This window comes from Canis lupus, chromosome 30, assembly GCF_003254725.2.
Source record: "Canis lupus dingo isolate Sandy chromosome 30, ASM325472v2, whole genome shotgun sequence".
In the NCBI taxonomy this organism is placed as follows: Eukaryota; Metazoa; Chordata; class Mammalia; order Carnivora; family Canidae; genus Canis; species Canis lupus.
Genome location: NC_064272.1, coordinates 38,111,092 through 38,135,822, shown reverse-complemented (window position 1 = coordinate 38,135,822; position 24,731 = coordinate 38,111,092). Strand labels below are relative to the sequence as shown.

The 24,731-nt window shown below is 61.8% G+C and overlaps 1 protein-coding gene across 3 annotated transcripts; it reads right to left on the bottom strand.

Moving 5' to 3' along the window:
* Nucleotides 1-5,042: 5,042 nt before the first annotated feature.
* Nucleotides 5,043-23,625, bottom strand: CSK (C-terminal Src kinase). Of its 3 annotated transcripts, none has more exons than XM_025472162.3 (13): nucleotides 23,492-23,625; nucleotides 9,773-9,852; nucleotides 9,314-9,427; nucleotides 9,075-9,187; nucleotides 8,554-8,773; nucleotides 7,703-7,796; nucleotides 7,479-7,544; nucleotides 7,287-7,386; nucleotides 7,105-7,195; nucleotides 6,627-6,700; nucleotides 6,346-6,541; nucleotides 6,137-6,223; nucleotides 5,043-5,921 (listed from the first exon to the last, which is right to left on the bottom strand). In XM_025472162.3, the coding sequence occupies exons 2-13, from the start codon at nucleotides 9,785-9,787 to the stop codon at nucleotides 5,739-5,741; spliced, it is 1,353 nt and encodes a 450-aa protein (XP_025327947.1). In that variant the 5' UTR covers nucleotides 9,788-9,852; nucleotides 23,492-23,625; the 3' UTR covers nucleotides 5,043-5,738. The 3 variants fall into 3 exon arrangements, with proteins under 3 accessions (XP_025327947.1, XP_025327948.1, XP_025327949.1); XM_025472163.3 differs by lacking the exon at nucleotides 23,492-23,625 and adding an exon at nucleotides 22,556-22,848; XM_025472164.3 differs by lacking the exon at nucleotides 23,492-23,625 and adding an exon at nucleotides 18,401-18,469.
* Between the last annotated feature and the right edge of the window lie 1,106 nt (nucleotides 23,626-24,731).

Here is a 24,731-nt window from a genome sequence, read left to right as displayed (position 1 = left end):
CCTCCCGCGTCCCCGGACACTCAGGCCTCCGAGCGCCTGTTTCCTCAACACAGAAGTTTCCTGCAGAGAAAGGGGGTCTCAACAGCAAATGAACGCCACGTGTGGCCTTGTCTGGAGCCTCGTTTTAACTAACCGACTGGGGGGAAACGAGACTATTGGGGGAAATCTGAACAATGAATACTTGATTTAAATAAGGAATTGCTGTTAAAGATTTTAAGAGTAATAATGGTACTGTGGTCACATTATTTTTTAAAAAAGTGTTGTCTTGGGTGCCTGGGGGGCTCAGCCGTTGAGCATCTGCCTTGGGCTCAGGGCCTGATCCTGGAGACCCAGGATCGAGTCCCGCGTCGGGCTCCCTGCATGGAGCCTGCTTCTCCCTCTGCCTGTGCCTCTGCCTCTCTCTCTCTCTCTCTCTGTCTTTCATGAATGAATAAATAAAATCTTTTTAAAAAATGTGTTTTGTCTTTTAGAGAAATGTAGGAAAGCTCTACCAATAAATTGATCAAATGCTTAGGATCTGCTTCCAAGTGTCCGGGAGCTCAGAGCTCAGAGGTGGGGGTGCTGGGCACAGGATTAGTCTGGAACTGCTGTTCACGCTGGATGGTGAGGATGTGGGTGTTTGTGACTTCTCTCTCCTGCATATGGTTATAGGATTATTTCCATTCTACAAACGTTTTAAAAAAAGAAATCCTATATTTCAAATATTTTCACTCAAATGCTCATTTTCCAGAGTGGCTCACTTGCCAAGAATCTGGCTAGCTGAAGTTTTACTGTACTTTCTAAGTTCCCAATGGGATTAAGTTACCGAAACCCTACAAATTAATTAAAATCAAGGCTGTAAATGGAAAAGCTTAGGACACGCTAAAAGGAAACCTTCATTTCTCAACAGTAAGTGCTCAGCCACCTGCACCCCGCTGTCCCCACCTCCACGGCCACGCTGTGCAACAGCAGGCCCCAGTGTGGCCCTGCTCCCTCACCTGCCACTCAGTTCTCACTCCTGCCCCTACTGCCCCATCACAACCGCTCCAGGGGCGCCTGGGTGGCTCAGTTGGTTAAGCGTCTGCCTTCGGCTCAGGTCACGATCCCAGAATCCTGGGATCCAACCCCAGATGGGGCTCCCTGCTCTGCGGGGAGTCTGCTTCTCCCTCTCCCTCTGCCCCTCCCCCCACTCATGCTTTCTCTCTCAAATAAATAAATAAAATCTTAAAAAAAAAAAAAAGGAAAGGAAACCACTCTGGGAGGGCCTGACAATGACCCCTGTCCTTTGCTTCCAGGGGACACTTGTCAACCGGTCTCTGCAGGGTGGACTGCCATGAGCATCCACTTCCTCGCCCCCTCCCCTACACTCTGAGAAGCCTTCTGGCTCCCCTGCAGGGCCCCCCTCATCCCCGCCCCTGCCGGCCTCCTCTGTGCGCCTTTGCCACCCACTGCCCTCCCTCCCGGCACCTCTGGGGTTCCTTGTGCTGGGGCCTGTCCTCGCTTTCCCTGAGTTCCCTGGCCAAGTTCACCCAAGCCCACGGCTTCCAGCACCATTGCGGTGCTCATGATCCCCAAAACTCTACTGTTAATGGGCTATGGGCCTGAATGTCTAACTCTGTGGTGACATCTCTACTTGGAGGTCCCCAGAGAACACGTCCACCTCAAACTGCTGTTGTCCAACGTCTGGCCTGCCCTTGTCAAGGCTAGGGGCTCGTGAATGGCAACCCCCACCCCTGCCCTGTCAAACCGGAGCAAGCTCTTCAATTTGCTCTCGCTACTCATAGGCCACCTTACCTGATCCTCTAACCTCCAAGCCTGTTTATCTGTAGGATGAGGTACTCACAGCACGTATCTTCAAGAGCTGACTGAGGGGTACGTGAGATGACACATCTCGTGTGTTGACAATAGGGCGTGGCACGTAGTGAGCACTCCGCTCAGTAAAGTGTCAGCTGTGCTCACCTTCCTCTGCACCTCCGATGGCCTCCGCAGCCCAGGCCACCGGCAGTCACCTCCTGGCTGGCCGCTGCAGCCTCCCCACTGTCTCTCTGTCTCCACTCTGGACACTCCCACCCCCAGGGCCAGATTGTAACCAGAATTATTCTCAAATGCAGATCTGACCACATGGCTCCTTGGTCCTAAACCCTTCAATTGCTCCTGGTCATTTGTAGCAAGTTAAACCCGTGGGATCTGCAGAGCCAGGTGGGGTCTGGGCCCTGCTTCCTCTCCAGCCTTGCTTGCTCCCAAAAGACCCCCACTGGCACCTGGGGCCCAGCCACACTTCAGGACCTCATCAGGCTGTGGCATCTCAGCACTTTGCCCAGGCAGTGCCCTTCCTTTGCCAGAAACGCCTCATTCTCTGTCCCTGTCCGAACTCCAGGTGTCTGAGAGGCCACCTAGCGTCTCCTGCCCCCTCCACTTCACCAGATTTCTGGGCACCAAGTTGAGATTGAGTGGGCTCTCTATGAGGGTGACATGCTCGTCTCCGCTAGGCCAGCGGCCAGCACAGGAACAAAACAGCCATAAGTCAAGTGAGAGACTGGAAGGAAGAACAGGGCGGACTCACATGTCAGCAGGTGGAAGGACTGGGAGCATCCAGCTCTCTGGGCCTGCATGCCCTGGCCCCAGCCCTTCTCTCCGGATCCCGTGGCCACGCACCAGTGCAGGTGTCTGAACCCGAGCCAGTTCTCAAAACTCCCCGGCCACCTGTGCCTTCAGCGAAGTCAGGTTGGTGGCTTGACACTGGCCATGGCGCGTACACCGTGGACGCCAGCAAGCTCCAGATCTGAGCCCCCTCCACGCCTCGGGGTCTGTTCCCAGCGACGGCGCGGCCCGCGGTTCCCTCCGAGTGCGGGCTCCATCGCGGCACACCTCGCGCTTGGCGGGTGTCCAGCCACCCCTCCTGCTCTAAGGAAGCCTCCCCCTTGGGTCACTACCATTCCCGCCTCTACCTTTTCCGCCCCCTCAGCGCGTGGATGCAGCCTGAAGGCAAACGTCCCTCCCTTTGGCATCAGATTTGCTCCCCCTCTGCTGCCTTCAAATCCCGTCACCCTCTCCTCTTCTTACAGCTGAATCTCCCAAGCCGGGGACCTTCCCGCAGGGCTCACCCCCCTCCCCCCAGCCAGGCCTAGAATCTGCACCCCCACGAACTCCGGTTTCACTAGAGGCCCAGCGGCCTCCTGGCTGACGCCAGTGGCAGGCTCTGCTCTTCTGGGAAGAAGGGACCTGCCGGCTTGTCCCCTGCCTCTGCCACAGGGCGGTCTGCTACCTCCCTCTCCATACCCTGCCTGGCCAGCCTCCTCTCCTTGACCTTTGAATGTCAAGAACTCCCCCAGGCATGGTCCCGGGCTCCTTCTGCACGTCCTCCCAAAGTGACCTCCTCCCTGGACGTGGCTTCAGATCCAAGCCGCACTCTGACCTCTCCGATTCCCTGCTCCAGCCTCTGGGCTCCAACAACTTGCTCAAGGCCTCTTGGCAGTCAAAGGCACACCTAAAACTCACCATGCCCTTACTAGAACGCCGGGTGCCTTCTCCTGGACAGGAGCCTCCTGGTGGCCGCCCCCTCACCCCGGCCACTCTGCCCACCCTGCACCTGCAGGAGGACTCCGCTGGCAAGTCCCCTGGGCTTCATCTCACATCCCTCTGGAGGTCGTCCCCTCCCGGCCCCTTCTCTTACACTCATCAGCCCCCCTCTGCTGCCTGGGGGGACTCCTCCACCAGCAGCCACAGTGTTTGTATCAACACCTTCCTGTTCAGAGCCTGTCACTGGCTCCCCGTGGCTTTCAGTGTGACAAAGGCCAACCTTTGCTCTGGCCTCCCCCCTCTGCCTCAAGGCTCGCCTGCCCTCTCTCCAGTCCAGGCTTCTCTTCCTGGGATGCTGCGGCCCACTCCTCACACCTCCTGGTCATCCTCATCTAGCTTGCCGTGCTGCCTCTTACGGGAAGTCCTCCCTGACCCACAGACAAGATCCGATCCCGTTACACATGGTTTTTGCCGTAGCACTTAGCAGCTTGTAGTCGTTGGTGTGATGGCCTCCCTAACTCCACGGCTCTGTCTTGCTCGTTGCCGAGCCCCAGTCCTAGCACAAAGCAGGTTTTCACATGTCTGTCGTTGAATGAACCAAGGGTCTGGCCTTGGAGAAATGAGCCTGTCATTGGTAGGGGAGGCGAGGAAGCTGCTGCTCCGGGCTGGAGGGCAGACGCTGGCGGCCGGGCTGCCGGGGGCTGAGACACAGGCACGAGACACACGGCCAAGTCCGAACCCCCTGGATTTCAGGTCCTGCTAGCTGGGCCGGGGTCAGCGTCGCCCCCGGACAAGGGAAACCACCCCCCACCCAGCGAGGTGCCCATCTCAATGATGAAAGGAGCCTCCCCCAATCTTTACAGCTTCTGCACTGACCACCACACCCGGGCAACCTGAGGGAGGGGGGACCATGCCCTGGTGGGTCCTCATCCTCTATCTGGGGCCCCCGAGGCAGAGTGGGGAAGGCCCCCCACCTTCATCCTCAGGCACGCGGCTGGGCACACGTGGGACAGGCCAGCGCCGTGTCATCTTGGGTCAACAGTGAGAACCACCAGTGGCTCAGAGGCTCCTCCTCCCTCACCCTCTGGGGTCAGCACTTTCTCTGAGGCAGGTGACATTTATCTTGCCTCCAACCAGGGGGACCCCGCTTCCACCTGGTCAGGCCTGGGCGCCTCCCCCATCCTTGGTGCCAGGCATCCTCGTGCTGTCGCCTTGAACCACACGGCGGGGGAGGCAGCTGGGACCCCCAGACGTTACCCTGTGCACAGGGTCCCGAGCTCGGGACGGCCCCAGGGCCAAGCCCCCGCCACAGCAGGATGGTGGGGGAGGGCGGGGGGTGAGGGCTCCCCCCACGGCAGACACAGGACACTCGCTCGTGCAGCTGACACAAAGCGCGGCTACATCTCCCGGCCGTGCTCCCCGCCCGACTCCACTCCCAGGGCAAGCACAGCCCCACTCACAGAGACAGGGGGATGGACAAGATGGCACAGGGACAGGGGGCCGGGGGGCCAGGCAGGCTCGGCGGAGGAAGCGCCGAGGCCGGCAGCGGTGTCCTCATGGAGTGGTTTATTACGGTTCCATCTCACAAGGCAGGTGGGTGGGCGGCAGCGGCACATGAATGAACTCCAAGCCCCTGACAGACGTCTGCCTCGGGCGCATGCAAACAGTGCAACATGGGCAAGCGCAAACACGGGCGACCGAGGCGACACGGGACACGGAACACGGAACGGGGAACGAGGCTGGGCTGACGGGTCCCTAGAGAGGGGCCTGCTCTCCCCAACCCTTACGGGCAGGACAGGAAAAATAAGATTCGTACTTCTTGTAAAATGCCCATTTGCTGGGTACTTTCTTTCTCCTTATCTTGAAAAATAATAAAAAATAAACACACGGGAAAAAAATCTCAAAAAAAGGAAAGGAATAAAACTCTAAGAAGGCGAGAGATGGGAGGCCAGGAGAAGCCTGACTGCGGCGGGGGGCATCTGCCTCACGCTCCTCAGCCTCCTCCCTCCTTGGCCCTTCGGTGGGGCTCCCGACACCCCGCGGGTGGGTCCATGAGAAGAGGTGCCAGGCCTAGGCGGGGTCTCTGCGGGGCCAGAGGGGGCGCAGGCTGGGGCAGAGGAAGGAGGCCCACTGGCCCGCTGGGCTCAGTTCAGGCTGGGGCCCAGCCAGTGGGGGCACCAGGCCCACAATCGCTCCAGGTTCAGTCCCGCAGCCCCACGACCTGGGGTAGGAGGCAGCGGTCACAGGTGCAACTCGTGGGTTTTGATGTGCTCGAGCTGCTCCCGGAGCTGCAGGAAGGAGGGCCTTGTGGCAGCATCCAGGTGCCAGCAGTTCTTCATGACCTCGTAGACCGCAGGTGGGCAGCCGTCGGGGGCGTCCATCTTGTAGCCCTTCTCCACCCGAGGGACGACGTCCTTCAGGGGCTGTGGCAGGCGGGTGGTGTGAGTGTGCAGGGCCGACCCCCCGGGGGACCCCGACTCAGCTCCGGGGATCCCCCTCAGACCTGGGCCTCAGAGCCAGCAGGCCCCGAAGGTCCCGAGGGCAGGCCTGCAGCTCAGAACACCGAGCAGGGCCCAGGAGGCTCCCTAGCCCCCTCCCCGCCCCGCCCAGCCCTGCCCAGGCCCGGCGCCCAACTTACAATTCTTGGGTAAGGCACTCGCCCAAAGGAGTAGATTTCCCAGAGAAGGATTCCGAAACTCCACACGTCAGACTTGGTGGAGAATTTCTGCCACGTGGATGGGAGAAGCAGGGTCAGACCCTGGGGATTCGGGATTTGGCGGAGGCGGGGGAGGGGAGCCCAGGCCCCCCACCCAGCAGCCCCCAGGCTCAGGGTTAGGCCCCCTCCACCTTCTCTCTCAGGGCCTCCGGGGCCGTCCACTTGACTGGCAGCTTGCCCGTGTCCTGGGTGCTGGAGGCCTCCTTGGTGAGGCCAAAGTCGCTGACCTTGGCCACGTTGTCTTCAGACACCAGCACGTTGCGGGCAGCCAGATCCCGGTGCACGAAGTTGTTGCCCTCCAGGTATTCCATGGCCTCACAGACATCTCTGGGAGAGAGCCAGCCACACAGCCCCTCAGACAGGGCACCCACGGCACGGCAGGGCCCCCCCGAATGGGTGCTGCTTCACTCACAGTGAGAACTTGAGGAGACAGTCTCCGCCCAGCACCGATCGACCCCTCGACCGCAGATAGTCCACCAGGCTTCCCTAAAGCAGGACAGACAGACCGACTGGCCCCACGGGTCAGACTCGCCCCCCCATCCTCTTGAACCGTGGGCTGGGTAAATACTTGAGGGGAACCCGCAGGGGAGGGCTCGGGGCATCACCGTGGAACGAGCAGTAGGTGCTGCAAGCTGGCCCCCGCGCCCGGCAGTTCCCTGAGCTCGGAGCTCACAAATCTCTAAGGCAAACCCTGGCACTACCTCCATCCCACAGGGGAGGAAACTGAGGCCTGATGAGGTCACAGGGAATGAAGGAGGAGTCAGGACAAAAGCTGAGCCCTGCCTGGTGACTACAAAGCTCAGCGGGGAGAGGGGCGCGGTGAGGGGCCCGGCGGGGAAGGCTGGAGTGTTCAGCCCAGGGCGAGGGCGGCTCTCCGGGCAGGGGCGCACCTTGGCCATGTACTCCGTGACAATGTACAGCCCGCCCTTCTCTTCCACGATCACACCCAGAAGCTGTACCAGGTTGCTATGCCGAAGTTGCCTGGGGCAGGATGGGGGTGGTCAGCGCTGCCAGGCCCCCCCATCCTTCCCCGCCCGGGGACACCTCCACACCCACTCGCAGCCCGACTCACGTCATCACAGAGGCTTCAGCCAGAAAGGCCTGGGCAGTGGCGTCATTTTTAATGCACTTGACAGCAACCTTGTTCCCTCGGTAATCGCCTAGCATCACGTCTGCGGGGCGAGGGCTGGAGGTTGTTCCCTGGACCCTCCACCGGCCCTCGGCCCTCCCGGCCCTCCCGCGGCCGCCACCCCCTCCCGCTCACCTCCAAACTCCCCCTTCCCAATGGTCTGCAGCAGCTTCAGGTCCTTCATGTTCAGTGCCCAGCCGCCTGGCGGGGGAGGGGGTGTCAGTGAGGGGTGGAGCCAGAGCAGGCGTCACAGTGTGTGGCGACCCGGGGAGGGCTCCTCCAGGGCTGGGGGCGGTGCCCGGAGCCCGGAGGGAGGAGGCGGGGAAGCAGGTGAGCACGGGGGCGGGGATGGCACTCACTGCGGAAGAACTCATCCTGGGCGGCCACCGTGCCCTCCATGACCTTTGGCTTGATGAGGCGAGTACAGAGTCCGTCCGCGTCCGAGGTGTAGTGCTGCGGGGGGCAGGGCGGGGGCAGGGCGGGGGCTCAGGGCCAGCGCCGCGCCCGCCGCCTACGCGCACTGCCCGGCTCCAACCACCAGAGGGCGGCCGAGGCGAGCCCACCGGCCGGAGCTCCCCGGGTCCCCCCAGGGAAGGATTAGGGAGGTCCCGACTCAGATCTGTGACCCTCACTTCCACTGGGGCCACGGGCCTCACCAGCATCCCGAGGCGGAAGGCGAGCCCTGGCCTCTGGCCAGACGCGAGGAGGCCTCCCCCCAGCCAGGGGCTAGCAGGAGCAAGGAGCTGAGAAGAGCGCAGGAGGCGTCTGGGAGGCCGCTGGGGCTCCGGGAAGCCAGGTGTGGCCTCAACAGGACCAGCAGAACTGGCCTTGGGAGTTGCAGGGACATGTGGCCACAGCCACGCAGGGTTGTGACCTGACCACCAAGGTGCAGCTCATGAGGGCAGGCTTATGTGCGCGGCTTGACATGTGGCTCTGAGGCCTGGAGGGAGGCCTAGTTCTGGGGCGAGACTCCGACTCTGGCCCTGGCGCCTCTAACTGACAGCTGTGTGACCTGAGGCAGGTCCCGAAACCGCTCTGAGCCTCTCTGTCCCCCACCTGTGGTGGGTGCGTGGGGCCAGAAGTCAACCCTGGCACGCAGCAGGTGCTTCGCCAAGGCGAGGGACGTGAGGAAACGCAGGCTCCGGAGGCGGCACGTGCCGAGGCCAGCCAGCAGTGGGGGGACACTGGGCCGGAAGCCGGGCCCGCTCACCTCCACCAGCTGCATGAGGTTCTCGAAGTACACCTCCTCGTCGATGCTGAGCTTGCTGGCGTGATACATGATGCGGTAGTGCTCCACCTTGCCGTCACAGCTCACGCACAGCGTGTAGTCCCCCGGGTAGTTGGTGCTCTCCCGCACCAGGAACAGGCCGGTCTCGGGCGGGCACAGCAGCCGCTCGGCCTGCTCCCGCGTGATCTTGCCATGGAACCAGCTGCGGGGAGGCCGGGCCAGGGCTCGCGGCGGCTCCAGGCACGGACCCCGGCCACCCGGGCCCACCGTCTGAGGCCCTCCCTCTGCGCCACCTCCCCATGGCCCCCACACGCTCCTCCTGCTTCGGGCCTCCCAGGCCCCGCGGACCTAGCACCCGCGCCTCGCCCTCCGCCTGAGAAGCCTTCACGCGCTGCAACCCCTACGCCCGCTCGCTGCTTTCCTGACTCCTCTAGGGAACCAGGGCTTCTTGTCCTCCCTCCTCCCCACGCTGCAGACCCCGAGCGCTCCTTAGCAGTACTCACGGCATGAGGCTGAGCTTGGTGCCGGCCTTCACGCCCTCCCGTTTCTGGACGTAGTTGGCTGGGATGATGCCCTCACGGCCCACCTTGTTCTTGGCTTTGTACCAGTTTGGGTCCTGGGGAGAGGGCATCCCAGACACACGCTCAGCCCTCCTTTGGCCCCCCTGCAGGGGAGCCCCCACCCAGCTAGAATGCCCAGAGGCGGGAGGGCATAGGTGTGGCCTCGTGAGGTCCCCGATTACCTTGGTGACCGCCACAATGGTGAGCACGTCTCCTTTGCAGAAGGGTAGGTCCTGCTCGGCAGTGCCATGGAAATTGTACTTGGCAATACATTCTGTACCGGATGGCCAGGCGGCCTGTAGGGCAGGCGACAGGTGGGCAGGTGGAGGGAGCCCGGGGCCCATCTCCACCCACTGCCCATCCGCCCTTCAGGACACAGACTCTCGTTGCTCTTTGTAAACCTCTTGCCCCGAGAACTCTGGGTGCCTTCCAGCTGAGATCCCCCCCACTGCCCCCAGGTCCGTACGCCCACCTTGAGGGCCCTGGGTCCAACAGTACACCCTAGAATTTTCCTTTGTCGAAGGCCAGGGTGGGGCCAAGGGGAGCAGACTGACGTGAGGCCTCGTTCTCTCTCCTCCACTGAGCACCCTTCCAGGGGTGGGGGGAGTACTCAACTGCCCCAGCCCCCGCCCCCACGGTACCTGGATTGCTGACATCTTCTCAGAAGATCTGGCGTCCTCCTGTCACAGGAAGGCCACCCCGTCACTTGGTACCATGAGAGCTGCAGGGAGAAAGGGAAGACCGAGGAGGGGTGTGAGAAGCTGGCTCCTCCCAGTCACTGAGCCCCCCATTCCTTCCCCACAGCAATGTGAACACGTACCGAAGGCCCCTAGAGCTGGGACTCTTGGCAGCCTGAGAGCGCTGGATAGGGGGAGGCAGGGGCATGAAGGCTGAGGGCCCCCAGGGACGGAGGGGTCACCAATCCTAAGCCCATGGGGGCCTCACAGCCCCACCAAATGGCCAACAGAGGCAAAAGAAGCTCTGGGGGTGAGAAGCCCCAGGCCCAGAGGTCAGTCACGTGGTCTGTGGAGGAAGGGAGCCCAGGGCGGCTCTGTGAGCCTAGGAAAGGTGCAACGCAACTTGGGAAAGTCACCTGTCCTCCGTGGGCCTCCTAGTCCCACAGCCTATAAAAAGGTGCCCAGGCAACATGTCTAAAGACAAAGGTACACCAACCTCGTGGCCCGGTCGCCCCACTTCTAGGTACACACCCAAGAGAACACAGGGCAGGTGTGAGCCCAGATGTGCAAGAGCAACGGCGAGGCAGGATCTGTACCTCATGCTGGGAGCCGCCCCGATACCCATCAAGGGTAAGATGGCTAAGCTGTGGTGTCTTCCAGAGCGGTACATGCTGCGCAGCAGCAAACACGAGTAGACCGAATAATGAAACCACGATGATGAATTTCTGAAACAGTATCAACCCGAAAGCCCGACAGAGAGCACAGGCTGGGTAATCCCACGTAGACCGTATAAAATTCAAAATCTGGCCGAGCCCACGGTGCGGGACGGCAGCTGCCCTCGGAGGGGTAGAGCCACTGGAAGAGCGGAGTTCTCCTGGCCGCACCTCACGGAGCTGTACCCTTACGCCTGGGGCACTCTGTGGTTTCCTTCGGTGCAGGTGACCCCTCCAGAAAACCTCCAGCCGACCCACGCTCCAAGGGCGGCAAGCCACAGACTCCGTGGCCCCAGGCTGGCACCCCCTTGACCGCTGCTGCCTTCCTGAAGCCCAGAGCCCCCCGAGCCCCCATCTCAGGAAGCAGTGGGGCTGGAGCCACTGTTCTCTGTTTCCAGGGGATAGAGGCTCAGACAGGCCAGTGACTCGTCCCTGCGTGTTAGGAGAGAAACCCCAGGAGTCCTGTTCCCAGGTGCATTTGACAGGACGGACAAGGTCTAGGGCCAGGCTGCAATGCCACCCCCTCCACCCAGGCTGGGCAGTGGGAGGAGACGCTTGAGTGCATGTGCCTGGCCTGTGAGCTGAACAAGGACCGCAGGGCCGAGGCCCGTTTCTCGGAGCGGGGAGCCCCAGGGCCACGCTCTGAAGAACAGAGAGCTTGGGGACAGAAGGCAAGCTGGAAAAGGTTCCACCGGGTGGGGTGCAGGCCGAGCCAGAAGGGCAGGTCGACAGGGACAGCCGAGAGGAAGGGACCCGGCCGCGAGCCCCGGGAGGGCGGTGGGACACAGCCCGGCCATCTGAGCACCCTACCCGGCTGCTGTCGGGACAGTCCGGAGGTGCCCGCCCAGCACCAACCCTGCAGCTCAGCGGGGGCTTCAGACAAGGAACCGGGGCCTCAGCAGTGAAGTGCGCGGCTGAGGGCAGCAACGGCCGGGACAACCACCACTCCCGGCCTCACTCCGGCTTCCAGTCAGGAGGACCTGGCTCCGTCGAGTGTGCAACTCGGAAGAATGACTCAACCGTTCTGAGCCTCGGCTCCTCACCCTGCCAGGCGGGGACAGGCGTGCCCTGCATGCAGGCTGCGAGGGAGTAGACCTCGGGCCTGAGAAGGCCTGGCGCGGGGCTGGGCATAGCCGCCCCCTTCCTCCGGACAGAAAGGCCTCCCTCCTCCGGCACGCGGGGCTTCGCGTCCCGAGGCCAACCTGCCGCCGTCTGCTGTCGGCACAGGAGCCCGGGGCCCACGAGGCCGAGCAGAGACATCGCCCCCACCGAACACACGGTCGCACGGCTGAGCTGCTGAGCCGGGGACAGGAACCGCCCGCCGGGCTCTCGTGGCCCACAAACCGTGGTGAGCCGCGAGCTGCTCTTGCCCCCGTTCCACAGGAGCGGAAACTGAGGCTCACGAGGCCGAACAACTTGTGTGAAGTCACACAGCTCGTTAGGGGTGACGGCCCAGAACCCAAATGAGGGTTCCACTGGGGCTGGCGGGGGCCCTGACCCTCAGGCCCTTCTGAACAGAGGCCCTGCCAGCTTTCCACACCCTCGGCCGGCCTCCCCTCCCTCCCCAGCTTGCCACCACTGGGCCACCACAGAGGGCATGGTGGCTGTGGCCCCGTTAGTCACCCTCCCCAAACACTCCCTTCCTGGCCTGCAGCTGCTGCCGCCGCCTCCCCACTGACATGACAATAATAATAAAAATAATAATAGGCCGTTTTCTGAGCACTTGTTCTGTGCCAGGCCCCGTCCTTGGCACGTAATGGCTCATCTCATCCTCTAACAACTGAGCCTGTTACTCCCCCCATATTGTAGACGAGGACCCTGAGCGAGGTCAAGAGGCAAAGTGGTCTTGCCAAGAGGCAAGGGGGCTTACACCTCCCGGGAGCACCCTGCCACGCTCGGGCCTCGACTGCCCAGCCCCGGCACCATGGGGCGCCCAGAGGACGGGCAAGCACCACTGGAGAGGCCAGGGTGGGCTAGCTCAAGGGGCCAGGCTCCGACAACCAGACATCTGGAAGGCAGGGGAAGGAGCTGAGCCCTCCCTTGGTCTATTGCCTAAAACTTCAGGACCTGGTTTCTCCACCTGTACAATGGGTTGGCGGTACCTCCACAGCAGCCAGGGCTGCTCTGCACGCAGCTGCCAGGCGCCTCGACCCGCCCCTGCCCAGGAATGCTGCAGGGCAGGCCGTGGGCTCTTGCACAGCTCCTCCCTGCTGGCGTCAAGCCCAGGCGGGCTCAGAGGTCTCCCTCCCGAGGGTCCTGAGGGGCCAGGGGCCAGCTCCCTCCAGGTTGGACACAAAGAGCCAGGATGGCTGGGAGGGGCCCCTGTGAACCTAGGGCTCTGGTCTGGACCCCTGGCACACAGGGGTCCCTTTGGAGTCACATGAACCTACTTTTAGGCCACTCTGTGGAGGCTGCTGGGACGCTGTCCTGGGAGTCAGGGGCTCTGAGTCCTATTCCTGGCTCTGCCACCAACTTGCTGCGTGTGACCTTGGGAAAGTCATTTGACTTTTCTGGGACCTGCTGGCTCTCTGGCACCTCAGACGGACCTGTGTCCCACCTGCTGTTCCCACCTCGCCTGGCATTCCCTCTCCACTCCCTCCCTCTTCTCTACCCAAGGAACTTCCTCTCAACCTCCGGGTCACAACTGAGGCATTGCTTCTGTTTCACGTGTGCCTACAAAGTCCCTGTGGTATTGTCTATGGTGGCAAGCGACTGGGAAGCGATCTTTATGTCCATCAGTGAGGGACCAGGCAAATAAACAGCCGGGTATCCCTAAGAGGGAACAACAGTCCCTGCGGTGACGGGGCCCCGACCTTCAGGTGCTGACACACAGCACCCGTATGATGCAGCAAGCCGGAAGGGCAAAAAGCCAGCTCAAGTCGCTCAAGGAAAAGCTGCTGGGGGGAACGAGACAGTGACATGGCTTCCAAAGACCACCCCACAGGTGAATCAGAAAGCAGAAAAGCATCTACACAACAGGTGGACCTGGCAGATAGACCTATCGATCTATCTCGTTAACCACGCGACCGAATCAAGCATCACCCACGATGAGAGCAACGACAGAGCGTCTCCCACCGGGACGCCCGGAGGAGGGCACAGCATCCCGGGGGTAGGATTCCCACGGAGCCCGTTAACCTGACTCAAATCAGGAAGATGCAATCAGGCACAGCCTCGACAACTGGCCCGGACTCTCGAAGTTAATGTCGTAAGAGACAAAACCAAGGAACATGCAGAGGCTGGGGAATGTTCTCGAATAAACAGGACGCTAGGGCATGTGACACAACAACAAAATGGTATTTCTGTGAGGTGAAGGAGGTGTCAACTAACCTTACCGTGGTAACTATTTAGCAACACACGTACATCAAATCACCACGCTGTACACCTTAAACTTACACAACCTTATATGGCAATTACATCTCCATAAAGCTGGGGGAAAAAAGGTGAAAGGAACAGGACAACAAGATTCAGTGAGAGATCCTGAACTGGATTCTGGCTCAGAGGGAAAAAGACAGTAGCTATAAAAATCATTGGATGACAGTTGGAAAAATGGAAATGTAAGGTAATATTATGGAATTTTAATGTTAATTTTCCTAAGGACGATCCTGGTGCTGTGATTACGTAAGAGGTGCACGCTCAAGTACTTAGAAATGAAGATGTAGGATGCCTGCAACTAACAAACACACCAGCAAAAAACTCCACAAATACGCATCTCGGTATATGAAAGAGGGAAACCAAATATGGCAAAATGTTAAGACCTGGTGAATCTGGGTAAGGGATGGTTGGGTATTTGTTACATTATTATTTCAGTTTCTTATTATTTTTATTACCTTTAAAGATTTTATTTATTTCAGAGAGAGAGAGAGCGTGCATGCACATGAGTACAGTGGGGGTACGGGGAGGGACAGAGTGCAGGGCCAGAAGCCGGGCTTGATCTCACAACCCCAAGACCACAACCTAAGTGGAAATCAGGAGTCAGACGCTCGACCAACTGCGTCACTCAGGCACCCCATTATTATTATTTTTTAAAAGTAATCTCTACATCAAGCGTGGAGCTCAAACTCATGATCCTGAGATCAAGAGTCACATACGCGGGACGCCTGGGTGGCTCAGCAGTTGAGCGCCTACCTTCAGCCCAGGGCGTGATCCTGGAGTCCCGGGATCGAGTCCCATGTCGGGCTCCCTGCATGGAGCCTGCTTCTCTAGAGCCTGTGTCTCTGCCTCTCTCTCTCTGTGTCTCTCATGAATAAATAAATAACATCTTTAAAAAAAAAAAAAAGTCACATATTCCATGCACTGAGTGGGCCAGGTGCCCTATTTCAGCTTTTAGTAGGTTTGAAATACTCCAAGTGAAAGGCCGTGAGAAAAGACAAGGTGAGGGACCTGATCCATGGTACGTGACACACAAGGCATCCCTAACTCCAATCCACGCAGATCATCCCTGAAAGACAGAAGAAACTGGCAACACGAGTTGTCTCTGGGATTGGGGGGGGGGGGGTGTCAAGTTTAAGGGAAGATTACTTTCCACTGTGAGTTTGCTATTTTGTCCTTTCTGACTTCTTTTTTTTTTTTTTTTTTTTTTTTTTTTTTTTTAATTTATGATAGTCACACACACACACACAGAGAGAGAGAGAGGCAGAGACACAGGCAGAGGGAGAAGCAGGCTCCATGCACCGGGAGCCCGATGTGGGATTCGATCCTGGGTCTCCAGGATTGCGCCCTGGGCCAAAGGCAGGCGCCAAACCACTGCGCCACCCAGGGATCCCTCTGACTTCTTTTTTTTAAACCACATGTATCTATTACTAACTTCCCCCTAAAAATAAGGTTGAAAATAAATCACTTTTGAAAACCGCCTCTGCCAGGAGCCTCCCTTGGTTCCCCGGCCATGCTCCAAGGCCTCCCCAGCCTCTCACACATCCCCAGGCTCCAGAGACAAGCTCCCTGCTCGTGGCCTGGGAGCTGGGGGGGGGGGGGGGGGGGGCTGGGAGCTGACTCATGTGCCCAGCATGGGCTGAGCCCAGAGTGGCTGCTCGGTGAGTGAGTGCTGAATGAATGAATGAACCAACAAAGGAGAGGAGGAAGCCAGGCCGGCTGCGCCACACCAAGGTCCCCTAACTGACAGGACTATATTTAACCCCAAAGGGACAGCAGCTGTCAGCACACCCGCCAAGGACCAGGGGGCAGGGGGCTTTGGAACTCTGTGAAGTCAGCGCTTCACTCTGATTTCCTGCCCCAAACCCGACTCCCAGCAGTCCTTGTGCTGGGGTCCCAGGAACAGGCTGGGCATTGTGCCCAAGCACTGAGGTCAGTGGCTGCAGCCTCAGGCAGGCCTTTCTTGGTAGCCCAGGCTGGCAGGGAGTCGGGGAAGCAAGGAGAACTGGGAGCCCCCAAACTCCCAGGCCACCCTCTCCCTGCCCACGGGGCAGCAGCAGACCCCCACAGCTATCACGTGCTGAAGGCCAGGGCAGGTCAAGAGGCTCCTGCCCTGCCCCCCTCACCAAAACTCCACTGCTTACTGGGGCGTGGGAGCCTTCAATAACTGTTTACACCCAGCTAAAAATACCCACTGAAAAGGGAAGTGCACAAGAGACCTGGGGGAACTCGGGGCCACGGCCCCCAGAGACTTTGGTTCTGCCACAGGACCCAGCTGGAGCGTGTTGGGGGCAGGGGCAGCTGCCGAGCGACAGGCAGGTTCTCCACGCCTTCTCACTCTTCGAGCCAGTGTTCCTGGAGCCTCCCTGTGCCACCAGCACCCTGCCTGGCCGGCCAGGACGGACAGGAGAAAAGGGCCCAGGAGACCCCGAGGGCCTAAGAACCTCGCTCATCCGTCCGTCTTCCCCTCTGCGCCCAGCCTAAGGCCGCCACCAAAACGCAGCCCTGCCTCTGTCCTCCTGGCTGCCAGTGCGTCGTGGCCAGGTGTGCTCGGTGCCCCGACAGACAGGACAGACACGGCAACCGGGAAAGCTTCCAAGGGGAGGGGAGCTGGAGCCCGGGGGATTTCAGTGGAAGCAACTGGGAGGGGGCTGTGCCAGACCGGGCCAGGATTTCGTGTCCAAGACCGTGGCATGGAAGTCACGGAGGGCAGAAGGCTCGGGCCGGGGTCCAGAGCGGCTCTGAACCGGCCCGGAAGTTCCGACAGGCCACAGGGAGATAACAGGCAAAACTGAGCTGCTGATTGAGGCCCGCGCCCCTGGAGGCAGGGCACCTGAGGGGGCGGGGCGCGCCAGCAGCTGGGCTGGTTTGGCAGCCGGGCCATCAGCCCCACCTCGGCTCTGGAGAGGACACTCAGGCTGAGGACAGGGTGATGCCCCGGCCGCGCAGCAGGCAGGGGGCTGGAGGGCCGGACCCTCAGCAGCCCCTGCACACACATCTCAGGGTCAGGCTGCGGAACTGCGCCCGAGACCCTTGGAGATGCCCACGCCTCCCTGGGGGTCGAGGAAGGCTGGGAGGATGGCCTCACCTTGGCTGCAGAGCCCCCACCCCGGGTCTCCTCAGTCTTCGGCACCCCTGCCCTAAGGGTAGGGGTGAGTCAATGGCTAAAAAATGTTTAAAACTAAATTACAGCAACTCACGGCCTCTTCCCTGCCCCCAATGGCTCGTGGGACCGGAAATCCCATCTAGTGGTTTGGGAGGCACGGGGGCTGGAGTTACAGAAGGCTAATGGGAAGGCACCGCTGGGGCTTGAGGCTGACACTCCTGGCCCAGAAAGGTTTCTAATTACCGCTCAGGAACCTAATTACCTACATGCACTGGGCAGGGGGGACTTGGGGCCTCCCCAAGGTCCTAACACAGGCCTCTGTCCCCTGCCCCCACCCCACCCTGCACAGGCTGTGGTCTTTGCATGGCCATTTGCCTACATTTACATATAGCCTCTCAGCACTGACCTCCAACGGACAGTTAAAAATCCCGAGTGTCCTTGTCCTGTACCTCAAGTCCCCTATGTACATAACAGGTGGGGGAACCGAGGCCCAGAGGCCCACGAATTGCCTTGAACTTTGGCCCCCAGATTCTCGGGTCTCCCCATTGCAGAACTGGGACCCTCAAACACAGAGCCCAACACAGAGGACTCACGGCCTTGCTACCCACCCGACGGAGGAGGACGCTGTCAACACTCTCCCCTAGCAGGATGGGCTATAAAAATGAAAGCATGGGAATGACAGCCCCCCAGCCCGGCCCCCTGGCAGGTACTTAAGTCTCAAAAACCCCCATGAGGTTTTACTGTTATGTCTGTTTGACAGAGGAGGGACCAGGCTGACAGGCCACCAGCTTCAAAGGGGCTAGAGCAGATATGTGAACTCAGATCTGTCTGAACTTGGTCAGGAGAAAAAGCCCCAGCCTTTCCTTGGGCAGGATGGAGGACACCCTGAAAACTGGCGGCCAGCTGAGAGCGGGGGCTGAAGGGAGGCCTGCCTAGAGCTCGGCCCTCCTGCTCTGGGGAGCAGAGGTCACACGTGGGCCCACTCCTCGCTCCATATCCTGCTTTGCACGGAGAGGCCAAGAGTCTGTCCATGGCCACACAGCAGCTAGAGGAGCCAGCAACCCTAGGAAGGGAGAAGCTCCAACCCTTGGTTTTCCTGGCATTTCCCCTCCAGGAAGTCCTCCTGGCTGCTCCAGCCTACGCAGATCCCCAGCTTCTGAGCTCCCACCAGCCCTGCCAGGAAGTGGAACCACAGGCCTCCCCTGACCCCTCGTGGAGTCTGGTCTCTGCTGGCCAGCAGGGGAGCTCTCCCTTCCAGGAGGCCTGCGGCCTGTGGCCGGGACAGCACAGGATGCCAGCGCAGGTCCCGGGGACCAGGGTGGAGACCTGGTGTGGGGCTGGGCAGGGCTGAGAAGCAGCAGCCCGGGAAGGCAGGCGTCAGAGGACACCCAGGTTTTCACCCACCTACAGGGCTTTGGGCTGTGAGGAGAGCAGCCGGGGCGCGGGGTGTCTCCCTCCTGCTTGTTCCTGCAGCTCTGGGCCCCGACCAGGAAGGGGCGGGGGTGGGGGGAGCAGGGGGACGGAGGGAAGCTGCGGTCGGAGGCCGCCGAGGCGTACAAAGCCAGGGTGTGATGAGAAGCTCCTCTCCTCGCAGTACCTCAAAACCAGGAAGAGAAACTGAGCAGGGAGAAAGAACACACTGGGCTGTGAGGGGCCCTCGGATCCCCGGGCACCTGCCAAGGGGAGCGCCTGGGCCTTCCGGGCCTCGGCCTCTCCTCTCCAGAGGAAGAATGGGATTCCCTCCCTCCTGCCAGGCGGCTGCATCTTGCTGGATAAACGAGCTCCCCCCAGCTGGCGGAGCACTCGCCATCCCCCTGCCATCCCCCTGCAGCTCCGGCCTCTCCCGGGAAGCGGGGGCTTGGCCCCCAAAGCTAGCCTCGCCCTGCTCGCTTCTCCCTCAGCCACGCAGGGAGCACACTAGCTCTTCCTTCACCAGCTCTTTATTTTTAGGTCTGAATTTGACTTTAATCATTACTTAGCGGATTCTATTTCCAGCCCTCGAATGAAGGGACCCACAGGAGAGGAGGAAGGGAGGCAGTGCTCCCTGCCTGGCATGGGGGGCAGCCTGCTCCTCCACCCATCCTGTCCCCAACTAAGGCCAGGGGACTGAGAAACAGCCGAAGGGCTTACCCCAGCCAGGCCAGCATCTTGGAGGGGACCCCACCCTGTGACCTCATCCCAGCCCAAGCTGTGGGACAGGAGGGCAGTTGTAATGCCCACTTCCCCTGCGCCAAGACCAGGGAGGAGGGAGACGCTCCACGGGCAAACATCTAGCAGCTAGAATCTGAGGTCACGTGCCTGGGAGACCTCTGCATCGGATGGGCCACCTAGGGGAGGACCTCCTGCCCAGGTTAGTCCCAGGCTACCGTTAGGTCATCTGGGGCTACGGTCTCTTAGGCCCCAGGAGTGCCAAGTGGAGAAGGATTCCCTCCCACTGCCCATGGCATGGCCCCAGGAGGGCACTCCCAGTTACTGTGGTCTCCACGGAGGCAGAACAAAAGGAAGCAAGGAGTGGCACAGCAGTCTGCACTCGGGTCAGACCCAGGGAACACCTGCCGAAGAGGAGGCCGCTAACACACAAGACTTCCCCAGTGATTTGTCTATGTTCCCTTCCAACTCCCATCCGGGGGGCTAGAAACCCTGCACCCCCCTCCCTCAGCCAATTTTCTTTCCTTTCACCCCCCACCCTCTGCCACCGGGAAAGGGTAGGGAGAAGAGGCTGGCATGCCATCCCTGGGTTGGGGCTCAGGATGCCTGCCTGGGCTCCTTGCCCAAGTTGTGGTTTTCCCAGGGAAAGTAGGCCTCTGTCTCCAGTAGGGAAATTTGGGGTGGCCCCGGAAGTAGCTGAAGCTAGCGGGGGTAGGAGGAGGCCAGGCTCTCAGGAGAGGCCTGGTCCAGTCAGCTCTGCTGCCAGGAGACCAAAGGGGGATCATGATCACGCGAGCTTTTGCCCTTCTGCTCCACGGGAGGTTTCTGTCCTCCCTGAGTTCGCCTTAGGACCTGCGTTACCGTTTGACAGGTGTTACCGCCCCAGTCAAACTCTCCAGAACCCAGCCAGTAACCCATCTTCCCAAGGCCAGGTCCAGTGTCCTGGACCAGCCAATCAGGTGGTGATGGGTGGGTGGGGTGGGACAGGGCACTGGCCAGGGCAGTCCAGGGGCCCAGGTGTCACCCCCACACACAGAGGCGGCCTGCAGGCTCTGAGCAACGCCAACCTCTTCTTACAAAGTGCATCCTGGAGGCGAGGGGCGGTGCCAGGTGCTTTCTAGTACCTTGGTTAGTTAGCCTGGACCCTGCTCACAGTCTCCACTGCCCCAGGTATGGCCATCCTGTGGTGCCCATAAAGGAAGCCCATCTCAGAGGGTGACGGCCTAGATGGCGTGGCTGGGCCTGGACCTGCAGCAGCTGCCCACTCCTTGCCATTCCCCAGGCTGCTCAGGGGGCCTGTGGTCACACCAGCTGTACGGGCAACAGCGGTGAAACGAGTTTAGTCAGGGGGCCCGGGTGAGGTCACTGCAGCCTAGAGCTTTGGAACACCGGGCAACTTCTCAGGGGTGAGGTTCCCGGGGCTGGGCAGCAACGTGAGGAAATGCTCAGAGACACAGAACGAAACGAAAAAAGGTACCGTGGTGCGCACCCTCCAATGACACAGTGAGGAAGGCGGAAAAAAAAAATCAGGAATAAGACAGGCAGGGAACTCCAAAAGGCAAACACTTCCTCCGCTAGTGAAACTGCAATTCTTGTTTTGTTTTCTAAGTTTTCTGTAATGCTGTGTTGTTACTCTCTGCATTAAGAAAGTAGCAGATAGGGGGATCCCTGGGTGGCGCAGCGGTTTGGCGCCTGCCTTTGGCCCAGGGCGCGATCCTGGAGACCCGGGATCGAATCCCACATCGGGCTCCCGGTGCATGGAGCCTGCTTCTCCCTCTGCCTGTGTCTCTGCCTCTCTCTCTCTCTCTGTGACTATCATAAATAAATTTTAAAAAAAATTTAAAAAAAAGAAAGAAAGAAACAAACAAACAAGCATATAGGGCAGCCCGGGTGGCCCACCGGTTTAGTGCTGCCTTAGGCCCAGGGTGCCATCCTGGAGACCCGGGATCGAGTCCCGCATCAGGCTCCCTGCATGGAGCCTGCTTCACCCTCTGCCTCTCTCTCTGTGTCTCTCATTAATAAATAAAATCTTTAAAAAAAAAAAAAAAAGGGAAAAAAGAAAGCATCACATAGTTTTCTCCTGAGCTCAGACTTGCTTCCCCTGGGACCTGACTGCCCCCCCCAGATCTGGCCCTGACGTCCGGGACGTCTTCCACGGAGGGACGGCCTTTCTGATTTGGAACAGCCCCTTGGGCACCTGCAGGGCCCTCCTTACATTCTCTATTTTTTTAAAGATATTTATTTATTCATGAGAGACACAGAGAGAGAGGCAGAGACACAGGCAGAGAGAGAAGCAGGCTCCCTGCAGGGAGGGACTTGATCCCGGGACTCTGGGATCACACCTGAGCCGAAGGTAGACGTCCAGCCACTAAGCCACCCAGCCGTCCCTCCCTACCTTCTCTTTCCTGGACCAAACTCTTTCTTTGGGAACTCTGTGTCGGGGCTTCAAGAGGCCTCAAAAAATAGAGCCCAGAACTGGACCCAGGCCGTTCTCCCCCATGAGGCCAGCTGGCAGCTTGTTCGGGCGGCTGCATCATGCACTGTGACCCCTGGGCCTTAGCCCCACCTGTACCCCGGTCTGCTCACGGTGGCTCAACCTCTTGGGCCCTGGTGCCCCCTGTAGCAGCCCCGGAGACTATCATGTGGTCCTTCCTTGCCCCTGACCCGACGCAGAAAGAAGAGCAGCCACTTCTGCAAGGGGGGAAGGCAACAAGCTCACCAGATAAGAAACACATCTCCACACGTGCGCTGGCCGGACGCCAGACCCTTTTCTGCCAAGGCCTGGGGACCCTGGGGCCGCATCCACATAGCTCACAGTTGGCATAAAAGTGCCCGATCTTCAGGCCTCAGTCCCAGGCCCTCAGGCCGGAAAGGAAGTTAGGGCCGGGTGTGGGGCGCCTCACAGGCCCACCACTTCTGGGTCCCCTTCGCTGTGCATGGCGGGGCAACTGGAAAAACACTACATCACGGGCAGAGTCTGGAGCAGGACAAAACTACCAACGGCCCCACGGGGGCCCAGACAGAGCTCAACAGCCTCCAGGGAACCTCCTACCCTCCAGGGAGCAAGAGGACCCTGCCACCCTCCCAGCCTTCCTTGTGCTGCCTCTGCCCCGTTACTGCTGGGGCCCCATCAAGAAAGATGCTGGAACCACCAAAGCGTGGGGAGCTTGGAACGGGCCCGCTGTGTGTGCCCACTGGCCACGCTGCTCCACCACGGCTGTGGAAGCGGGGCTCTCCCCTTCCCTGTCTGGACCCCATTCGTGTTCCGGACTTGGCTGCTCCTGGGGCAGCTGGGCCCAGTGTGTGGGAGGCCTGGGTCGGGACTGACTGCCAGGCTGTTTCCACTCTGCGCCGTGGCCACACCAGACAAGGTGCCCCCCTCCCGCCACATCCCCTGTCAGCAGCACCCACCTCAGGCACCAAGGGGAAATCCCGTGGGCAGTGCGACACGGCCTGAGCCCAGAGCCGGGCAGCGCTGGGGCCGGAAGCCCTCTGGAGGGAAGCACGTGCTCACCCACAAGGTCCCCCGGGTCAGGCTGGGGGCCTGGGTCCTTGGTGGGAGAAGGCACCTGCCTGCCTTCCCTCCATCTACAGCAGTCCTGCTCCGCGGAGCGGAGCCTGGAAGGACGGCCGGACCCTGGCGGAGACCTGGGGTGGCAACTTCCCACTTTGAGCCTCAGTTTCCTGGTCCACAAAACGCGAGGGGAGGTGAACCCCTAAGTTAACCACCAAGGATCTGGTGGCCGGACACGCCTCTTCCTGACACGGGGCCTGGGCCTCGAGGCGTCTGGGAGAATGAGATGACCGGGCTGCCGGGAGGGGGGGCACCGTCCCAGGGCCCGGTGTCACATCCCCACACACAGAGGATCTGCCCAGTGTCTCCACCCAAGGGTCACAGGTCTCTCGGCTGAGGCCTGGCCGTCTGGGAGGGGGACAGGCTGAACCTCCTGCAAGATCAAGGAGGTGCTCGGGCCCTGGGCCTCCTGAGCCTCGGCCCCGGCGGGGAGGGGGTTCGGAAGGAGGCAGGCCGGGCCCGCGCGGAGGGCCGGGCAGGTCCAGGGCCTGGGGGCTCCCGCCGACCCCCTCGGGGCTCCCTGGGGCTCCCTGGGGCTCCAGCCGGCCCTGCCAGGCGGGGCCAGGAGGGCAGGGGTCCGTGGGGCTCCCGGGCAGCACCTCCGCCCCCCCCCCCCCCCGTCGGGCTGACAGCGGCTCCCGGGAGAATTCAAACCGGGAAGGCGGGGGTCAGGGCGGGGGGACGCGAGCGCGGCGCCCCGGGCCGGGCGGGCGGGAGGCGCGACCTGCCCCGGCCCCCGGCCGCCCCCTCCCCCAGACCCCGCCCGCACTCACCTCTCGGGGCGCTGCGGTCCGGCCACCCCGCGGCGGGCAGCATCAGCGGGCTGCGGGGCGGCGCACGCGGCCGGGGCGCGGAGGGCGCGGGGTCCCCGGGGGCGCGGTACAAAGCGGCGGCGGCGGCGGCGGCGGCGGCCGGGGGGGCGGGGGCGGGGGCGGGGGCGGCGGGAGGAAACAATGTAGCCGCGCGGCCCCGCAGAGTTCCGCTTCCGAGCGCGGCCGGGCCGGGCCGGGGCCGGGGCCGGGCCGGGGCGGGGACGTGGCGGCCGGGCCGGGGCGGGGAGCCGGGGCCGGGGCGGGGAGCCGGGGCCGGGGCCGGGGCCGGGGTCGGGGCGGCGGGCTCCCGCGCTGCAGGGCCGGGCGGGGTCTGGCGGCCGCGGGCTGGCCGGGACGCGGCCCCGACGGCGGGGGCGCCCCGCTCGGACCCCTCCCCGCGGGCCCCCGGGCGGGCGGGCGCGGGCGGGGGGCGGCGGCGGACACGCTGGGCTCGCCCGGGGCTCCGCCGGGAGGAAGCTCGCAGGCCTGGCGAGAGGAAGCGCGGCCCGGATCCTCCGCCCGCCGCAGCGCGCCTGCGCGAGGGGCCTGCCCGGGGCGGCGGGGCGGGGGCGGGGCGGCGCCCCCTGCCGGGCGCCGGGGGCACTGCAGGGGGTGTGTCCGCGCCCTGCGCTGCGCTGCCCTGCCCTGCCCTGCCCTGCCCTGCCCTGCCCCCGCCGCGCCCCGCGCCCTCCCGGGGCAACCCCGCCGGCTCCCGGCTCGGGCCCCGCGCCGGAGCCACTGAGGCCGGGCCTCGGCCGCCCTCCCCCGACCCGGCCGCAGACACGGGGCCTCGCTGGCAGCCGCGAGCAGGCATCCGTTCGCTCACTCATTCATTCGCCGGCTCCTGGCCCTGCCGTGCAGCCTCCGGGAGCGGCCGGCCCTCCTCCCCGTCGCGGGCCTCGGCGGGATAACGGACGGGCCGGCAGCCCGGGGCAGAGACACCGAGAGCCGGGGGACGAGGTCCGGGAAGGCAGAAAAGAGGGGCCGGCGGATGGGAGGACTTAATAGAACTGGGACCCCAGGTGGGGGAACCGCGTGGACAAGGGTAGGGCATGGGGGGAACCCTCGAGGGCTCCGGGAAGCCTAAAGAGCTCAGTAGGGCTGCAGCTGGCAGTGGGGCTTCAGGACAGGTCTCTGCAAGCTGCGGGGACAAGAGATCCAAGCAAGGAACCTTGTGGGACTTCCTTGGACTTTATTTTCA

Coding starts and splice junctions, on each gene's coding strand:
- CSK (XM_025472162.3), bottom strand. Junction 9,188..9,313: donor CCATTGTGGCGGTCACCAAG/GTAATCGGGGAC, acceptor CCCTCTCCCCAG/GACCCAAACTGGTACAAAGC. Junction 7,797..8,553: donor ACCTCATGCAGCTGGTGGAG/GTGAGCGGGCCC, acceptor TGCCCCCCGCAG/CACTACACCTCGGACGCGGA.